The following is a 20111-nucleotide window of genomic DNA, read 5'->3' as shown; positions in this document are numbered from 1 at the left end:
CTGTGTGCCCTGACTGGGAATTGAACCCGGGACTTCCACATGCCAGGCCGATGCTCTACTGTAAAACCAGGGGTAGGTTTACTTGTTTTCAAAAACTATTAAAGCACAAACACAAAAACACAATCCTGTTAATAAAATTACAATAATAAAAACTTCTGTAAAGATATAGTTGTCCAAATGAAGTATAGATTAGGTAGGAAAAATTAAAAAAAAAACAGATTGGTGATTATATTGCATATAAAAGTAAAATTATTTGTGATCAGTTACAGATTTTAATTAATCTGAACAAGCTGACAGCTGGAATCAGTGGTTAAAAGAAGAGCAACTATTCTGACATGGCTTTTACATATTTTCTATTTTATTAGGTCTCAAAAATATACTCATTTCCAAAAGAAATAAAAATATGGCAATAAAAATTTTTCAGACAATATATATAGCTTCATTTCTATAATATATATAATACAACTTTTCACTTCTTTTTTTATATCACCTTGATCTAGCTAAAATATGTTTGTTACAAATCTGATAAACAGAATGGAAACCACTAGAACTGATTCTTTGCTCCTTTGATTTGAGAGAGAGAAAGGTGGGATGGGAAAGGAGTGAGAGATAGAAGCATCAACTTGTTGCTCCACTTAGTCGCTCCATTCAGTTGTGCACTCATTGGTTCTTCTCGCATGTGCCCTGACCAGAGATCAAACCCATGATCTGGGCACTACAGGACGACTCTCCATCTACTGAGCCAGCCGGCCAGGGCCCAGACCTGGGTTTTTGATTATTTTTTATTAAAAGGGAAGAGTGTGAGACAAGTAGAGGGTAGAATTAAATGTATAATTTGGGATAGACAACCTTATTTTGAGGCAGCAATACACCTTCAAAATGTAATTTTCATAATTAAATGTTAGGCAGACTGCAATAAAAGCTGAATTATTTTAATAAAAAACACAAAAATATTCTTAAAGATAAATTTTAGTGCTAAAAAAGAAATTATAGACATTTGGAAAAGGCTTTAAAAGGATGAACACATATCAATTGGGAAAACTACAAGTAAGAATTTTACCAGATTACAGAAATAATTGGTTCAACAGCAAAGAACAAAATTATTTTATAACAGTTATAGACTAATTACCAGATCAATTAAGTTCTAATAACATAGCTGTTGTGGAAACTCCTAGTTCCACCTAAATAGATGTGTGGCTGAATGTGGTCCAGCTAGACCATATGTTTCTTAGTTTCCCTTTCAGCTGGCTGTGACCAGGAAACTAAGTTTGTCAATGGATGGAATGGTTTGGAACGGAATGGACTGAAACAGAACAGAATGTGTCACTGTTGTATTCTGCTTCCTGATATGGCCCTTAAAACGCTGTATATGGACTCCTCGTTGGCTCCTCTGTCTGCTAATCTGGAAAACAGACAAAGATAGAACCCTAGAGAATGGTCAAACAACAAGGAGAAAACTCCAGTCCTATACTGAAAATTTTTGAAAAACACAGGTGGAAAGATCTCACACACATACACACACACACACACATACACACACACACAACACAAAACAACTGAAGATAAGTTCTTTGGCCCTAGCCGGTTGGCTCAGCGGTAGAGCGTCGGCCTAGCGTGCGGAGGACCCGGGTTCGATTCCCGGCCAGGGCACACAGGAGAAGCGCCCATTTGCTTCTCCACCCCTCCGCCGCGCTTTCCTCTCTGTCTCTCTCTTCCCCTCCTGCAGCCAGGGCTCCATTGGAGCAAAGATGGCCCGGGCGCTGGGGATGGCTCTGTGGCCTCTGCCTCAGGCACTAGAGTGGCTCTGGTCGCAACATGGCGACGCCCAGGATGGGCAGAGCATTGCCCCCTGGTGGGCAGAGCGTCGCCCCTGGTGGGTGTGCCGGGTGGATCCCGGTTGGGCGCATGCGGGAGTCTGTCTGACTGTCTCTCCCTGTTTCCAGCTTCAGAAAAATGAAAAAAAAAAAGAAAAAGATATGTTCTTTGCCCATAAGGAACTTACCCAGAATAAGGAATAAAATACAAACACATACAAAAAATTACAATGTGACATACAAGTTACATCTATGATGGTTTAGCACAGCCTATACCATTAAGAGATGTAAAAGTAGAACAGGTGAGGTAATCTCAGGTGCCTCATACAGAAGAAACAGACCATCTTAGGGAGGAGAAAAAGTATGAACAATATGAACAAACATGCCAAGATAGGTAATGTGTGTTACACAGTAGGAGGATCTAACTTGCTAAGACAAAAACACTATTTAGAGAAATGGTGTTTACGTGACTTTAGATGCATATCCAACAGTTGGGCAAGCAGGGTACATGGTTAGAATGAGATGCTGGTCCCTGGCCGCTTGGCTCAGTGGTAGAGCGTCTGCCTTATGGGTGGATGTCTCAGGTTTGATTCCTGGTCACGGCACACATGGGAAGTGCCCATCTGCTTCTCCACCCCTCCCTTTCTCACTTCTCTTTCTCTCTCTCTCCACATCCTGCAGCCATGGCTCGACTGGAGCAAGCTGGCCCCAGGCACTGAGGATGGTTCCATGGCCTCCGCCTCAGGCGCTAAGAAGAGCTCGGTTGCTGAGAAATGGAACAGCGCCCCAGATGGAGAGAACATCACCCCCTGGTGGGCTTGATGGGTGGATCCTAGTTGAGGTACATGCAGGAGTCTGTCTCTCTGCCTACCCTCTTCCCACTGAATAATAAAAAAAAAAAGAATGAGATGCTTGAATTTTGTCCAAGTCCCTTTAATTATATAAACAAAGGAAAAGAATGTCTTTGATAGCATAATCCTGTAGTAGAATGTAGAAACAAAATAAAGTGAGGAGAAACTGTTATAATAAAGATATGAATTATTAAGAACTTGGGTTTAAAAAAAAAACAGCTGCCACAATCAAGAAAAGTGAATCTGATGAAAATATTCTTTTTTTTTTTTTTTTTGGTATATTTCCGAAGTTAGAAGCCAGGAGGCAGGCAGACAGACTCCTGCATGTGCTGGACCGGGATCTACCTGGCATGCCCACCAGGGGGCGATGTTCTGCCCATCTGGTGCACTGCTCCATTGCTGCTGGAGCCATTCTAGTGCCTGAGGCAGAGGCCATGGAGCCATCCTCAGTACCCAGGGCAACCTTGCTCCAATGGAGCCTTTGGCTGAGAGATGGGAAGAGAGAGATAGAGAGGAAGGAGAAGGGGAAGGGTGGAGAAGCAGATGGGCGCTTCTCTTGTGTGCCCTGGCTGGGAATCGATCTGGTACTTCCACATGCCAGGCTGACGCTCTACTGCTTAGCCAACCACCCAGGGCGAAAGTATTCTTAAGAGGAATTAGTGACTATATATTAACAGAAGTAGAAGGAGACCAACATGGCTAAAACTAGGAACCAATAAAATTATATCTCTTTTAAAGAGCACAGAAATCTTCAATTGTATTATACTTTATCATTTTAAGGAAAATTATGAGCCAATCCTTCAAGCACAGTTTTACCTTTAAGAAATGCCAAAGCACATACATGGTTCATCCACTCTACTACAAACTTATTTTCCTAAAGTTCATTGTGAACTGACTTAGCATTCTTTTTTTCTTTTAAGATTTTATTTATTGATTTTACAGAGATGAGAGAGAAGGTTGGGGAACAAGAAGTGTCAACTCATAGCTGCTTCACTTTAGTTGTTCATAGATTTGCTTGTTAGTATGTGTCTTGACTGGGCAAGCCCAGGGTTTTGAAATAGCGACCTCAGCATTCCAGGTCAATGCTTTATCCACTGTGCTATCACAGGCCAGGCCTGATTTAAAATTCTTAATCTCAAAATCGTGGTATGTCTGATTTCATTTGTACTCACATTTTTTTCTCTACATAACAACTACAGATGTTATTTTGACCAACAAAGAAGAACTGGCTAATAAAGTTAAATGGCTATTTGAAGAACAAGACAATATTATTTGATCATTCTTGATATTCAGAAGAGAAGCTTTATCAGACACACTGGCAGATTCTTAAAAATATATATATATATATTTTAAGAATATATATATTGTGGCAGAGACAGAAAGTCAGAGAGAGGGACAGATAGGGACAGACAGACAGGAACGAAGAGAGATGAGAAGCATCAATCATCAGTTTTTCGTTGCAACACCTTAGTTGTTCATTGATTGCTTTCTCATATGTGCCTTGACCGTGGGGCTACAGCAGACCGAGTGACCCCTTGCTTGAGCCAGCGACCTTAGACTCAAGCTGGTGAGCTTTGCTCAAACCAGATGAGCCCGCTCTCAAGCTGGCAACCTCAGGGTCTTGAACCTGGACCCTCCACATCCCAGTCCGATGCTCCATTCACTATGCCACCGCCTGGTCAGGCAAAAAATATTTTAAAGTCTTTTTTAAAGTAGCAGCTGGTAAATTTTAAAAATGCAAAGCTAGCGGTAGAGTGTCGGCCTAGCGTGCGGAGGACCCGGGTTCGATTCCCGGCCAGGGCACATAGGAGAAGCGCCCATTTGCTTCTCCACCCCTCCGCCGCGCTTTCCTCTCTGTCTCTCTCTTCCCCTCCCGCAGCCAAGGCTCCATTGGAGCAAAGATGGCCCGGGCGCTGGGCATGGCTCTGTGGCCTCTGCCTCAGGCGCTAGAGTGGCTCTGGTCGCAATATGGCGACGCCCAGGATGGGCAGAGCATCGTCCCCTGGGGGGCAGAGCACCGCCCCTGGTGGGCGTGCCGGGTGGATCCCGGTCGGGCACATGCGGGAGTCTGTCTGACTGTCTCTCCCTGTTTCCAGCTTCAGAAAAATGAAAATAAATAAATAAATAAATAAATAAATAAATAAATAAAAATGCAAAGCTACGTAAAAATAGAACAAGACAACAACAAAACCCAGAGAAAACAAGTGGGCAAAAATAAAACATTAATTGCAATTAAAATGTTAGTAACATATATCAATGTAAATAAATGGAAATTTCTATTCATTAAATAGTATTTTAGTTACTAAAAGACACTTAGTTCATAAGATAAATTCAACTGCATGCTTTCTACATGAGATATACTTAAACAAATCTAACTCATGTTTCCACAAGAGGCATACTATAAAGAACTTGGGTTAAACGTCAATGACAGAGATGACGTCAGAGTAATGGCCTCATATCCCGGTCTGCGTGCGCAGATAGTGAGCGAGAGATTCCTCCGAGTGCCTCGGCAGTGTGCGCCCGTGTTATCGCACAGAGGGGCAGAGTCAGGGGCCTTTGTGTGGGCCAAAGCAGATTCTCAGGCCACCCCAGCGCCTTGCAAAAGCCGCCCACGGGGACGGAGCGAGAGCCAATTCCAACGCTACAACTTTTCCATGCGGTTGGGGGTTTCACTCAGAGCGTGAGACTGCTGGCCGGATATCCTGGTCTGCGCGCAGATAGTGAGCGAGAGTTTCCTCCAAGCGCCCTGGAAGTGGGCGCCCGCCTGTGTTACCGGACAGAGTGGTAGAGCCAGAGGTCTTTGAGTGGGCGGAAACCCCGCCTGAATATGCTAGCAGCTCTGACTGACTGAGCCTTACCCAGAACCCTGTGCTGAGTGGAAATAGAGTGGGGAGTTGCCAGCTCTTTGAGCCTCTTACTATCCAGGCAGAGGCAGCAGCAACCCCATAGCTGGATTATCAGGCTACTAATTGAGGAAGGAAAGACTAGGAGAAAGGCTCCAGGAACACGGACTCTCTCACTGTCAGAGCCTATAAATGCTAACGAGCCTCGACTGCCAATGAGACTAAAGCACAATACATGACATCGCCATAAAGACTTATCAACTGCAAACCTCTACCTGAGCGTGCCAAAGGGGCAGAACCCGGGGTACAGAGTCACCGACCAGGAAGAGGGAGAGAAAAGAAAAAGCAAGAAGATAACCTCTCAAAATCAAGAATAATCTGCAGACTTTATAACCTATCCCATTTTATTATATTTGTTCGTTTGTTTCTCTTATCTTCATTCTTGATATTTTTTTCCTCCTCCAATTTGGCCGATTAACTCTCTGCCGGTCTTACTCTCTCCTATCCTTGAACTACACTACCCATAAGTGTTACATCTCCCATTATCTTTTCTATCCTCTTCCTTTCTCTCTATGAGGGTTGCACTCCAAAACCCTTAACTCTCACTCTCTCTCTCTCTCTCTCCCCTCTTTTTTCTTTTTTCTTCTTTTAGTGGTTCCCTCTTTTTTTCTCTCTCTCTCTTTTCTCCCTCTATATTAGTTTCTTCCTTTCTCCTTTACATCTCCTCTCATTCAAACCTCAATAACAAACAAATTATCTTATCTGGGACTCAAACCTATGTTTGTGGCATTTTGGGGGTATTTTACTTCACCTTTTTAACTCACTAGCAGTGCTCCCATCCCTGGCTTTCCATTTTATCTAGTTCTTTTTCCACTAAATACAATAGTAATTTTTTAATTTGTCCCCCCATTTTTGTTTTCCTCTTATTCCTCTCATCATAACTCTTAGTCAACCAACACCTAAAAGCAAATCATTTTATTCTTGACCCAAATTTTTTCCTTATTTGCTTTTTGTGGGTCCATACCCCCTTCTTTTTTCTTTTTTTTTCTTTCTTTTTTTTGCCCCTTTATTACTTTTCCCCAATTCAGGCCCTCCATTACAGGCATTGTTTGTTATAATTCACAGTTCACCACAAGATTTTCTCAAGAAAGAGGGGAGAGGAGAGGAGAGGAGAGGAAAAAAGGAGGGGGGGGATTAATTTCCTTTTTTTTATTTTTATTTTATTTTATTTTTCTTTATTTCATTATTAATTTTTAAAAAAAACAACTCTTTTCGATTTTTTTAAACTTTTTATTCTTTATTAAATCTCAATACTATCAACAAAACCACCCTCAGATGCCATTAAGGAAGAGAAAATCGAATATCATGGATACAAAAGAAAGAGAGGTAACACAGCTAGATGAGGAAAAAATCTATGGAGAAAAAATTTAATATTGGAAACCTTGGAGCTAAATGACAGAGAATTCAAGATAGAAATCCTAAAAATCCTTCAAGATATACAAGAAAACACAGAAAGGTAATTTAGGGAGCTCAGAAAACAACTCAATGATATGTCCAAGGAAATTGAAACTATAAAAACAAATCAAACAGAAATGAAAAACTCAATTCATGAGCTGAAAAACGAAGTAACAAGCTTAGCTAATAGAACAAGTCAGATAGAAGAGAGGATTAGTGAAATAGAAGACAAGCAACTTGAGGCACAACAGAGAGAAGAAGAAAGAGACTCAAAAATTTAAAAAAATGAGATAGCCCTACAAGAATTATCTGACTCCATCAAAAAGAATAACATAAGAATAATAGGTATATCAGAGGGAGAAGAGAGAGAAAATGGAATGGAGAACATACTCAAACAAATAATAGATGAGAACTTCCCAAGCCTGTGGAAAGAACTAAAGCCTCAAGTTCAAGAAGCAAACAGAACTCCGAGTTTTCTTAACCCCAACAAACCTACTCCAAGGCATATCATAATGAAATTGACACAAACCAACAGCAAAGAAAAAATTCTCAAGGCAGCCAGGGAAAAGAAGAATACAATATATAAAGGAAGGCCCATTAGATTATCATCAGATTTCTCAGCAGAAACTCTACAAGCTAGAAGAGAGTGGATCCCAATATTTAAAGTCCTGAAAGAGAGGAACTTTCAGCCACGAATACTATACCCATCAAAGCTATCCTTCAAATATGAAGGAGAAATAAAAACATTCACAGATACAGAAAAGATGAAGGAATTTATCATCAGAAAACCCCCACTCCAGGAATTACTAAAGGGGGTTCTCCAATCAGATACAAAGAACAAAAAAAAAACAGAGCCACAAGTAAAAGCTCCAAGAAGACCACAACAAAACCAAATTTAAACTGTGACAACAACAAAAAGAAAGGGGGGAGAAGATGGAGATTAACAGTAGCAAAGGATGATGGAATGCAAAAGTACTCACAAAATAGTTTGCTACAATGAACAGGATAGGGACCCTTTTCATTACTCAAAGGCAAGAGAAGTGAAGGCAAAAATTAATGAATGGGACTACATCAGACTAAGAAGTTTTTGCTCAGCAAGAGAAACTGATAACAAAATAAACAGAAAGCCAACTAAATGGGAAATGGTATTTTCAAACAACAGCTCAGATAAGGGCCTAATATCCAAAATATACAAAGAACTCATAAAACTCAACAACAAACAAACAAACAATCCAATAAAAAAATGGGAAGAGGATATGAACAGACACTTCTCCCAGGAAGAAATACAAATGGCCAACAGATATATGAAAAGATGCTCATCTTCTTTAGCTATTAGAGAAATGCAAATCAAAACTGCGATGAGATACCACCTCACACCTGTTCGATTAGCTATTATTAGCAAGACAGGTAATAGCAAATGTTAGAGAGGCTGTGGAGAAAAAGGAACCCTCATACACTGTTGGTGGGAATGTAAAGTAGTACAACCATTATGGAAGAAAGTATGGTGGTTCCTCAAAAAACTGAAAATAGAACTACCTTATGACCCAGCAATCCCTCTACTGGGTATATACCCCAAAAACTCAGAAACATTGATACGTAAAGACACATGCAGCCCCATGTTTATTGCAGCATTGTTCACAGTGGCCAGGACATGGAAACAACCAAAAAGCCCTTCAATAGAAGACTGGATAAAGAAGATGTGGCACATATACACTATGGAATACTCCTTAGCCATAAGAAATGATGACATCGGAACATTTACAGCAAAATGGTGGGATCTTGATAACATGATACGAAGCGAAATAAGTAAATCAGAAAAAACCAGGAACTGCATTATTCCATACGTAGGTGGGACATAAAAGTGAAACTAAGAGACATTGATAAGAGTGTGGTGGTTATGGGGGGGGAGGGGGGAATGGGAGAGGGAAAGGGGGAGGGGGAGGGGCACAAAGAAAACAAGATAGAAGGTGACAGAGGACAATCTGACTTTGGGTGATGGGTATGCAACATAATTGAACGACAAAATAACCTGAACTTGTTATCTTTGAATATATGTATCCTGATTTATTGATGTCACCCCATTAAAAAATAAAATTATTATAAATATAAAAAAAACAAAAAAAGTCAATGACAGGCAACAAAATATTAGTCAAACACAAAAAGATATCAAGAATAATAAAAGAAAGTAGAATTGAAGGCAAAAAATAGTAAATGTGACACATTATTTAATATTAATAACGGACACAATATAAAGAAAGCTAATATAGCTATAAGCTAGATATATTAGTATAGCATTATGATATGTAACAGAAACTATAGACATAAGAAGTTGATCAAAAGAAAATATAAAATACTAATATTCTTTTTCTAGTCACTGAGAAATAAGAGTTAAAAAGTAAAAATCAAAATAATATAATCAGATCAAATTAAACAAACCCCAATAAACAGAAGATTCATCTTTAGTTATATGCTATAGCAGCAGGTGGTAACAGCATAGGGGTAGAAAGACTAATAAAACAATATAATGCCCAGAAATAGAATATAATATACAAAATCAACTGGCATATTTTGAAGACAGCATTTCTAATCATTGAGAGAAAAATTACTTAAATCAAAACTGGTGCTAAGATAATATGGGGGGAAAATTAAACTAGATCTTTACCATGGAAATAACAAAATAAATTCCAGATAGATTAAGAAATTAAAGTTTAAAAGTGAAAATATAAAACTAGAGGTTAACATAAGAAAACGCTTATATTCAACCCATTCCCATAAAAAAGTAACAAAAATTTTATGAATACATTTAACTTAAATACAGGTAGGAGAAAAATAGGTTTACAGTTGTGAGTCTGTGAAATTCAGTTTATTCTTGTATTATTATTTACTAACTATTGTCTTATTTTCCATAGGAACAACTATTAACCTACTGTTACCCAGCTTATATGTATGAGTGGCCAAAAAAATGAATGAGCTAAAAGCTATATTTGTAACATTTATGTCAGATAGGGTGATTGATGGAGAGTTTTAAAAGAATAACAATAAGAAAAAATTAACACATCAAATTCTAAAAGGCAATAAATTTTTACTATTTCTAAATGTATCTAAACTAAAATCAGGTGAGCATTCTGAAACCAGCTGAACTAATAAAAAAATAGAAAACATCCCAAATTAACTTAATACATTCTTGATCATAAATTTTAAAAACTGAGGTCACCTAAAATTGTATTCTTTTAAAATCTGAAATATTTCCTCTTAAATTATGTTTGTGTTCTAAACTATCAATTTCTGAATTGAAAGAATTCAAATTAATGATTTATTCAAAATAGCTTCAAAGAAAGCTGGAGTTTTAAATGAGCTAAAAAAGAGACTTATGCTTCTGGACAGATTGCATAGTCCTACTTTTCTCTATACCTCTCCATTAAAGTACAGCTAAAATCCTAGCCATTATAGATAAAACAAACAGGAAGACTGAGAAAGAGAAGGCAGCAAACTGGCTCGGGATGGAGGGGCTTCAGGAAGGGACATAGCTGTGAGCTCCATGGGTATTCTTTTTATCTCGTTTATCCCAGAATCGGTACTGGAAAAGCCAGGAACCCAGAAACACCAAGGGACACAAACTAAAAAGCTCTCTTGAGTCAAAACATCAGGAAAATGGGACAGCTAGCGAGACAAAACTTCTAGACTATAACCATCCTACTCCAGCCAAATACCACAGAGAAAACACTGGCCCCAACCCCACCAGCTAAGGCTGAGCAGGGAACCTATACTTCCACTTCTGGAGGATATTCAATCTGTCTATTGACATGGTGTCACAGAAGACCAAGTATAGAGGGCAGGGCATTCATCTCCACCAGGTAGGATAAAAAGTGCCCTTCCCTCCTCTGGTGGTGAGTGTAGATCAGCGGTTCTCAACCTGTGGGTCGCGACCCCGGCGGGGATCGAATGACCAAAACACAGGGGTCGCCTAAAGCCATCAGAAAATACATATTTAATAAAATGTAATAAAATATGTATTTCCTGATGGCTTTAGGCGACCCCTGTGTTTTGGTCGTTTGACCCCTGCCGGGGTCGCGACCCACAGGTTGAGAACCGCGGGTGTAGATGAAGACTATGTAGGAGCCTGGACTTATACCTCTACCAGACAGTAAAAACAAAATCAAAAACAAAAATTTCTTCACCCCCTCCCAGCTAGAGTGGAATCAGAGGAGACCTACAGTCAGTGCCAGTGGAGCCACTTGGGGAGCCTGAGCTCTCACCCCCGACTAGTAGTAATAAGAAACCCTTCCACACCATACATGTCAAAGAAGATCAAGTTGGGGACCTAGACTTCTACTGCTACTTTGCAGAAATTAGGTGATGCCTCTTTTTCCCACTGAAGCCTTGTCAGACAATGCCTATTATAACAAAAAATTTAAATAAGATCTAGAGTTTCATAATACAACACTGGAAATGTCTAGGTATCAAATGAAAATCACTCATCATACCAAGAGGCAGAAAAATCTCAAATGGGAAAAAATAATAGACATGACATAGGTGTCAGAATTATCTGACAAGGATTTTAAAGCAGTCATCATAAAAATGTTTCAATGAAGATTTACAAACATGCCTTGTTAACAAGTAAAAAATTAGAACATTTGAATAAAGATATAAAATATAAAGAAAAAACAAAATTTTAGAACTAAAAATTTACCAAAATTAAAAGTTTGATGGATGGGCGTAATAGCAGAATGAGGACAGAGGGAAGAATCAGTAACTGGAATACAGAACAGTAGAAAGCACACAAATACAAACAACAGAGAGAAAGCAGACCAGAGTAAGAGTGAACAGAACCGCAGAGCCCCTACAACTGAAACAAAAGACCTAACCTTTGCATCAGTGAAGTCACAGTAAGAAAAGAGAAGGAAAGTAGGGCTGAAAAAGTGTTTGAAAAAATAATGACTGAAGACCTCCCCCAAATTGGCAAGAGATATAAGCCAATATATTCAAGACGCTAAACAAATTCTAAACAGAATAATTCCAAAGAAATCCACATCATAATTAAACTTCTGAAAATTAAGACAAAGAAAGAACAAGGGTAAAACAATTCAGATGACAATAGACTTCTCTTAAGAAACCATGGATGTTAGAAGGAAGTGCCACACATTTTTTAAGTGCTGACAGAAAAGAACTGTCAACTAACAATTCTACAGCCAGTGAAAAATATCCTTCAGGAATGAAGAAGAAACAAGACATTCTCAGATGAAAGAAAGCTAAGAGAATGTGTTCCTAAAGGAATATGAGGAAGTCCTCTGAACTGAAGTACTGAAAGAAGGAACTTAGAAACATTAGGAGAGAAAGAAAAGAGCAAAATAGGGTAAATACAATAGACTTCCCTTATTTTCTTCAGTTTTCTCAATTGTTTAAAGGTTAAAGCAAATTACAAAAAGGAAGTATTTAAGAGAATTATATAACAAATGAGAGGAATGGCAAGTTAGATAAAAGTTCTATTCCTCATTTGAACTGGTAAAATGAAGAGTAAGTCACACACCATGGGAGTTCAGAGTAAACCATGAGACCACCTGCTGTTCTAGCCATACCCAGCTTTAATTCAAATAATAGCAGATCTCAGTCAACCTAACATTCTTTTTTTATTTTTGTAAGATTTTATTTATTCATTTTAGAGAGGGGAAAGAGAGAGTGAGATAAGAGGAGAGGAGCAGGAAGCATCAACTACCATATGTACCTTGACCAGGGAAGCCCAGAGTTTCAAACAGGCAACCTCAGCACTCCAGGTAAATCCTTTATCCACTGTGCCACCACAGGTCAGACCAACCTAACATTCTTGCAGGAGGCTAGCCTGGGGCAGGAGCTAACTTTCAGGTTGTAAACTGCCCACAGGTAGCTATGAGGATCCTCTTCAGATCAGGAACTCTACTACCATTAGGCTAAATTTGAACCATGTCCTTTAATATCACTGGGGTTTCAATTTCCTCATCTTTCAAAACTACTAAGAGTTCAATCAACAATCTCAAAGGATCTTTTCAGTCTATGATTCTTTTTTTTTTTTTTTTTTTTTTTTTTTGTATTTTTCTCAAGTGAGAAGCAGGGAGGCAGAGAGAGACAGACTCCAGCATGTGCCCGACCAGGATCTACCCAGCATGCCCACTAGGGGGTGATGCTCTGCCCATCTGGGGCACTTGGTCCATTGCAACCGGAGCCATTCTAGTGCCTGAGAGAAGGCCATTGTGCCATCCTCAGCACCTGGGCCAACTTGTTCCAGTGGAGTCTTGGCTGCGGAAAAAGAAGAGAGAAATAGAGAGAAAGGAGAGCAGGAAGGGTGGAGAAGCAGATGGTCACTTCTCCTGTGTGCCCTGACTGGAATCAAACCCAGGACATCCACATGCTGGGCCGATGTTCTACCACTGAGCCAACCAGCCAGAACATCAGTCTATGATTCTTTTAAATTTATATAATTGTCTATCTTGTATCATAGAAAATAAACCACTATAAAATTTTAGCATGAATTTCTTTCAAAAATTGTTTATTTATCAGGGTCTACAAATCAATATGGTATAATCTATATATGTAGGCTATAGATATGTGTGCACTAAATCTTAGTAGTCAGACTTTCCTCTGAAAGTTAAAATATAATTTAACTCATAACATACAAAACATGCAAAACCTCTTTAAGAGACAGAATAGTTTCTAGGAGTCCAGTAAAGTAAGAATGAGTCTAGTGAGACTAAAATTAATTATCCTATGTAAAAAAACTTTTTAAGTCAGAGTTTCTTGTGCTAACTTTTGAATTCAATTCACAATGTACTGAGCAATGAATACCCAGAGTGCAAAAGTAATCCCCTTCCAAAAGGCAAGCGCCCGATCTTGAATTAGTCACAATCCAGGACAGCAACACAGAACTAGGTTACCTTGTTCTAATATAGTAAATGATATGCACAGGGTGCTTATGTGAACAAGCAGCCTAAACTGGGATGAAGGGAGGACTTTTTGGAGAAGCACTTTATATGAATTAGAAACAATTAGATAATGAGTAAGAAGACGACGCTGGTGAAGGGGAGTCATTAAACTGGGGGGAATGGGGGTAAACAGCGTGAGAAAAGGTACAGAGGATTGGAAAAGCACGGTCTGTATAGGAAACTACAAGTCTATTATTTCAGTATTTATACAGGAACAAAAGGAAGGTAGCAAGGGGTCAGTTAGGAGGCCAGACAAGGACACAAATTATAACAGAGGGCCTTGAATAGTCAAGAATAGTACAATTTTGTTTTATAAAAGAAAGTAAATATTGGTTCATAAGCACTATACATAAGTACCACACAAAACCAGTTGCACTGTTTGCCCTGATTATAAAGAAGGATGCTTGGGCCAAACCCAACTAACAGCTAGAGAATAACAGCTTGTTATTATGTAGTCTATACAAGTTACCTTCTGAGCAGAAAGCACAGTTGAGAAAGGATGAAGACTGGGACCAGGGGGCAAATGGAATAAATCTAGAACAATGAATTAATCACAGTGTGATCTCCAGGGTCATTTAACCTTCCTGAGCTTCAGTATCCTCACCCACAAAATCAGGAAATTATATCAGAATATTTCTTAAACACTTTTCAAGCCTAAAAACTCTAAGTTAAAAACAATAGAATTTTTCTCATAAAGATTAAGAAAGATTACAGAAGAACTAGAAAGAAATAGTGGTTAAATTATACAAAAATCAGTTATCAGATATATTTGGATTTACTTTCAGCATCATATTTCACACTATTTGTCTCTTTTTCTGTTTTGTTTTTATCTTCTCCTTTCTTACCTTCTTTGGAATTGAATAATTTATATACTCAATACTATAACAATACCAACAGGCCTTTGATATATGTGCTCAAAACTCCTTTGAAATGCTAACAAGATTTCAAAATAAATGTTTCAATTAATTAATTTATAAAAAGTAGTATCTGCACATAAAAACTCAAAAGGCTCAAAAACAAAATTCAGCAAACAGTAAGCTTCAATTCCTGCTTCCCAGCTACACAGTTACCTCCTCTGGAGGCCAGTTCTTGTTTATTTGTTCAGAGCTACTCCACTACAAGCACTGACATATGCATATATACATATATGTATGGATAGGTGTGTATATTTTGCCAACTGCCCCTTTTGATGGACCTTAAATTATTTCCAACTTGCTGACGTTTATGTTGATTCCAATCTTTTGCCATTATAATGTTCTATGAATATTTTTGCACATATGTTATTTCACACATGGTTAAATTTTTCTGTAGGGTAAGTTTCTACAAGTGTAATTACTGGGTCAAAGAATATTTGACATTTTATTTTAAACACACATTGCTAAATTGCCTTCCATAGAGAATGAGTAATAAGTTATATTTTCATAGCAATAAAGATGACACTTAACAGCCTGTTTCTTATATGCCTCAACAAATACTTTTGTTTAAATAGTACTTTGGGAAAATCCTTTTTATAAGAACCATGTTTTGAATCCTTTTGTCATTTAATAAAAAAGAATTATTTTCAAAATATCAAGTTTTGTTAATGTAAGACACATTTATTATTAACTTAGAGGTCTGAGCCAATTCTGTTAAGAAAATGAGACTTGCAAATACGTATTGAAAATATTAAATTATTTCTATTCCCACTAAATTTCAAAGTGATAAAAAAAAATTTCCTGACATTCTAGATACAAAGTCTATTTGTAGCGGGGATACTGAAACTCTTCATTTAGGTAATCTTGTAACCAATATTTACAACATGTGATCTTTTCAAAGAGTTTGAGGATCTTATGTTTATATATCTTAAAAGTGGAGCAGAAAGTCAAAGATGCATGCAGGGTCAAGGAAAAAATATCAGAAATAGTAACATTGGAGTTAAGAGCTCATTTCTGAAATGAGAACCTTTGGAAATTCTGTTTTAAAAATAACTTTAGGGGAAATAGTTGACAAGAACAACAACAAAAGAAAAATGGAGAAAAGGGAAAAGAGATTACTGAACTTGAAAAAATAGATAAAATAAGACACAACATACAGAAGAAGAATGGGAGTGGTGGGTGTTGGTGTGACGAAAGATGTGTATTTATCAACAGTATTTCCTAGGTGGTTTGTATCTTTAGAAATCAGTTAAGGATACTCAGAGCAATCTTAGTTAATGTCAGAAAGAGAAAAGATATAAAGAAAATATTCTTCCCTTAGTGACATAAGCACTGACCTGTAAAAGTTGTGTTGCAGTAGCTCTCTGCTCAGGATTCTTCACTAGGCACTTTTTAACAAAATCGGTGAAATCATCAGACCAGAGTTCTGGCTTCCTGAATGTTGGTGGTGGATTTGTAGGAATCATAAAAATAGCCTAGTAAAAATGAAATATACAAAGACACGGTAAGAATCACAATAGCATACCAAATCAACAAATCTCTTCATCTTTTCAACAGACTAAATCTGAAAACAAATTTAAGTGGTTCTAGGATTTCTAGTAAGATTTCAATTCAGGAAGCAAGTCCATCTGCTACTAATATAATCATTTCCCATTAAATTTCCTCTATTTGAATTGTAGCTCATTGAGCACATCATTCTTTATTTTATCTATTATTTTTAATCAGTCTCCAAAGATTACATTTCCAACCCTTTTACCAAACTAAGGACATTCTCTAGTTAAAAGAGATATTTCCCCAAATTTTGCTATTGCATGCTGGATTTAGTTCCCAATTAAGTTTTATATAAGTATCACTGCTCGAAATGGCTAGCAGCAATGCAATTTGCTTCTGCAATCCAGAATATTTACATATAAATAAAATTACTGCTGTTATTTGAAGTAATACTTGATACAGCCAATACTTTTATTTCTCTTTAAAAATATATATTAGTCAGGATTCCAAATAAAAGTTTAAAAGCTAATATATCACTTTGTTTATTTCTAATTATTTAATTTTGTATTAATAGTTTAGTAATAATGATAATACATCCAGAAACTTTACAATTCAAAAGCTCTAAAAGGTCTCCCTGTCATCACTGTCCTCCTAGCTATCCAGTCACCCTTTCTGAACCAGGAGAATTAATCCCTAATGTTTTTAGCAAATCACTGTATGCAATGAATTAACTTTTCTCCTGGGCATTTAGAGTAGTTCCTGATAAAATACCATCATTAAAAACCATCATTTTCTTTGAAAAGTTATGAAAGATATGAAAACTTTAATAAATTTAAACCAAATGTATCAAACAGTCAATAAATACAAGCTATTATCATTTTTATTTCCATATTATAAAAAAAAGACAAGCAGCAAAAACAGCAATGACAAAAATTTTACAAAGCAAAATGAATTCAGCTAACTGTAGCTTAATAGGTAAGTTTATACAATTACACAATCAAAATAATATGTGAGATGAGAAAAATGTCTTTTTGGCAATCTGAATCAAAATACACACATGTAGTCCACAAGCATGGGCCTTGCCAAGATGTGTTCATGGGGGAAGCATACGAAAACTCCCTTTCTAGACTACTGAATTCTCTTTTTCAGAAGAGAGGTGTCTGTCTCTGTTCTATACTCATTTTTTCACCTGACTTTTAGTGGTCTTCTCTCTTCATATGCAAACAAATTTTAACTAAATGAACTTATGTCCCTTTTATTTAATGCATAAAAGAAAAAAATGGTAATACTACAAACTACAATAATACTTAGAAACAAAATTTTTACTAGAAAAAGAACTAACCTTACCTATGTTTAAAACTTCTGTTCATATATGAAGAAAACATCAAACTGTAGACAAAAATAAAATAAAATTTGGGATACCAATTTTAATGTATTGCTTTGATATAATAAAATTTCTACTCTCCGTTGGATTTTCATTAATTGTTCAAAAATCATTCACAAATCATTAGAATCATAGAGTTTGCATAGTAAAACATATATGACAGATCTTTAGCTCAATCTTGTTATTTAACAGAAGGAATCAAAAGCCCAGAAGGCCTAAGTGACTTAAACAAATATGTGAAAACTAAGAGAGCTTTCACTTAAAGAATGAGCAAAGCATTCTAATATATCTATTATGTTTCAAGAAGCAATGAGGTAAAGTACAAAACAAGTTATTAAATCTAAACAAACAGCTACTAAGGGGATAAAGAGATAATAAATGATTTTGTTTTCAATTTATAGGTTTCCCCAGTTCCTCCTCTTATTTCCAAGTGGAGAAGAAAGCATAAGCAAGTTTTAAGGCTTAAGACAAGACAGTGAGAAGAAACATCTTAAAATTTGCTATAATCACAACTGTGACAGTCAATAAAGTTGATTATTATTCAATAAAATATGAGCGAAAAAGACTGTTCAGTAGAGAAACATCGTCTTTTAAGTAAATGCTGCTGGAAAGGGTACAATAAGAGTAAATTTGGACAATTATGTTATACCATATTAAAAAACTCAAAATGTATCAATGACCTAACCATAAGAGCTAAAACTATAAAACTCTTAGAAGAAAACTTAGGGGGAAGCTTCATGACACTGATTTTGAGAATGATATCTTAGCTATGACAACCAAAATCCAGGCAACAACAACAACAAAAAGATAAATTGGATTTCATAAAAAAAAATTTTGTGCATCAAAGCACTATCAATAGAGTAAAAAGTAATTCACAGTGGAAGAAAATGTTTGCAAATCATGTATCTGATAAGGGGTTAATATTCATCATATATAAAGAACTCTTACAGTTCAACAAAAAAAACTTAAAAAATGGGCATAGAACTCACACAGATATTTCTCCAAATAAGACATACAAGTGGCCAATAAGGACATGAAAAGATACTCAATACACTAATTATTAGGAAAATGCAAATTAAAGTCATAAGATTCCATGCACATTCATTAGCACGGTTATTATCAACAAAAATGAAAAATAAAAATAACAAGTCATGGCCAGGATATAGAGCAACTGGAATCCTCGTGCATTGCTTGTGAAGATATAAAATGGTGCAGAGGCCTGACCTGTGGTGGCGCAGTGGATAAAGCATCGACCTGGGATGCTGAGGTACTAGGTTCAAAACCCTGGGCTTGCCCAGTCAAGGCACATATGGGAGTTGATGCTTCCTGCTCCTCTCCCCTTCTCTCTCCTCTCTCTCTCTCTCTCTCTAAAATGAATAAATAAAATCTTTAAAAAATAAAATAAAATGGTACAGATGCTGTGAAAAACAGTAAGGAAATTCCTTTTAAAAATCTAACATAGAATTACTATATGATCCCTCAATTCTATTTCTGGGTATATACCCCAAAAGAAGTGAAAGCAGGAAGTAGAATACATATTTGAACACTCGTGTTCATCGCATTATTCACAATAGTCAAAAGCAGAAATAACCAAGTGTTCATTGACAGATGAATAGATAAACAAACAATAGAAAAATCTCTCTATATACACATATATGTATATGTATACACTCACACACAATAGTATTCAAACTTAAAAAGGAAGAAAATTTTGACACATGCCACAACAAAAATTAACTTTGAAAACATTGTGCTGAGTGAAATAAGCCAGTCACAAAAGGACAAATATTGCACTGACACATCTTATATGAGGTTCCTAAAACAGTCAAATTCATAGAGACAGAGAGTACAATGGTGGTACCCAGGGGTTGTGGAAAGATGTGGGGGAATGGAAGTTAGTGCTTAATGTGCACGGAGTTTCAGTTGAGGAAGATGAAAATGTTCTGGAGATGGACAGTAGAATGTTGTACAGCAATGTGAATGCACTTAATTTTGCACAACTATAGACTTAAAAATGGTTAAAATGGTTAATTTTATCGTATATAGTTTACCACAATAAAAAAACACAAATGAGAGAAAATATAGAGTAATAATCTAGTTCAGAAATATTTATTGAATACTTGCTATCCACAAAGCATGGTGCTAGACACTATATGGAGTTTAAAGATACAGCAGGAAATACAGACACTACCTAACCCAGTCTGGTAATAAATGAACAAGCAGTAAAAGAATTAAAGATAAATGGCATATTCTTCTAAATGGCATTTCTCTAAAGGACATTCCCTTTAGAAAAAATAGCATAAAGAAAAGCGAGAGCATGGAACAAGGCTGTTGAGAGAAGCAGGGAACAAGCAGATTACCCTGGAAGGGACCAGGAAATAAGGAAATCAGAATGGGAATGGTGGA

At 36.9% G+C, this 20111-nt stretch overlaps 1 protein-coding gene across 1 annotated transcript in view; it reads right to left on the bottom strand.

The window, feature by feature from the left end:
• Positions 1–20111, bottom strand: part of STK3 (serine/threonine kinase 3) — a 389481-nt gene that overhangs the window by 149240 nt on the left and 220130 nt on the right. The window contains exon 7 of the mRNA XM_066265981.1: positions 16168–16305. Within this exon, the coding sequence (XP_066122078.1) occupies positions 16168–16305 (138 nt within the window). The remainder of the gene's footprint in view (positions 1–16167; positions 16306–20111) is intronic.

This window comes from Saccopteryx bilineata, chromosome 3 (assembly GCF_036850765.1).
Source record: "Saccopteryx bilineata isolate mSacBil1 chromosome 3, mSacBil1_pri_phased_curated, whole genome shotgun sequence".
NCBI classification, from domain to species: domain Eukaryota; kingdom Metazoa; phylum Chordata; class Mammalia; order Chiroptera; family Emballonuridae; genus Saccopteryx; species Saccopteryx bilineata.
The sequence above is the reverse complement of the archived record's forward strand: the minus strand, read 5'-3'. Positions and strand labels throughout refer to the sequence as shown.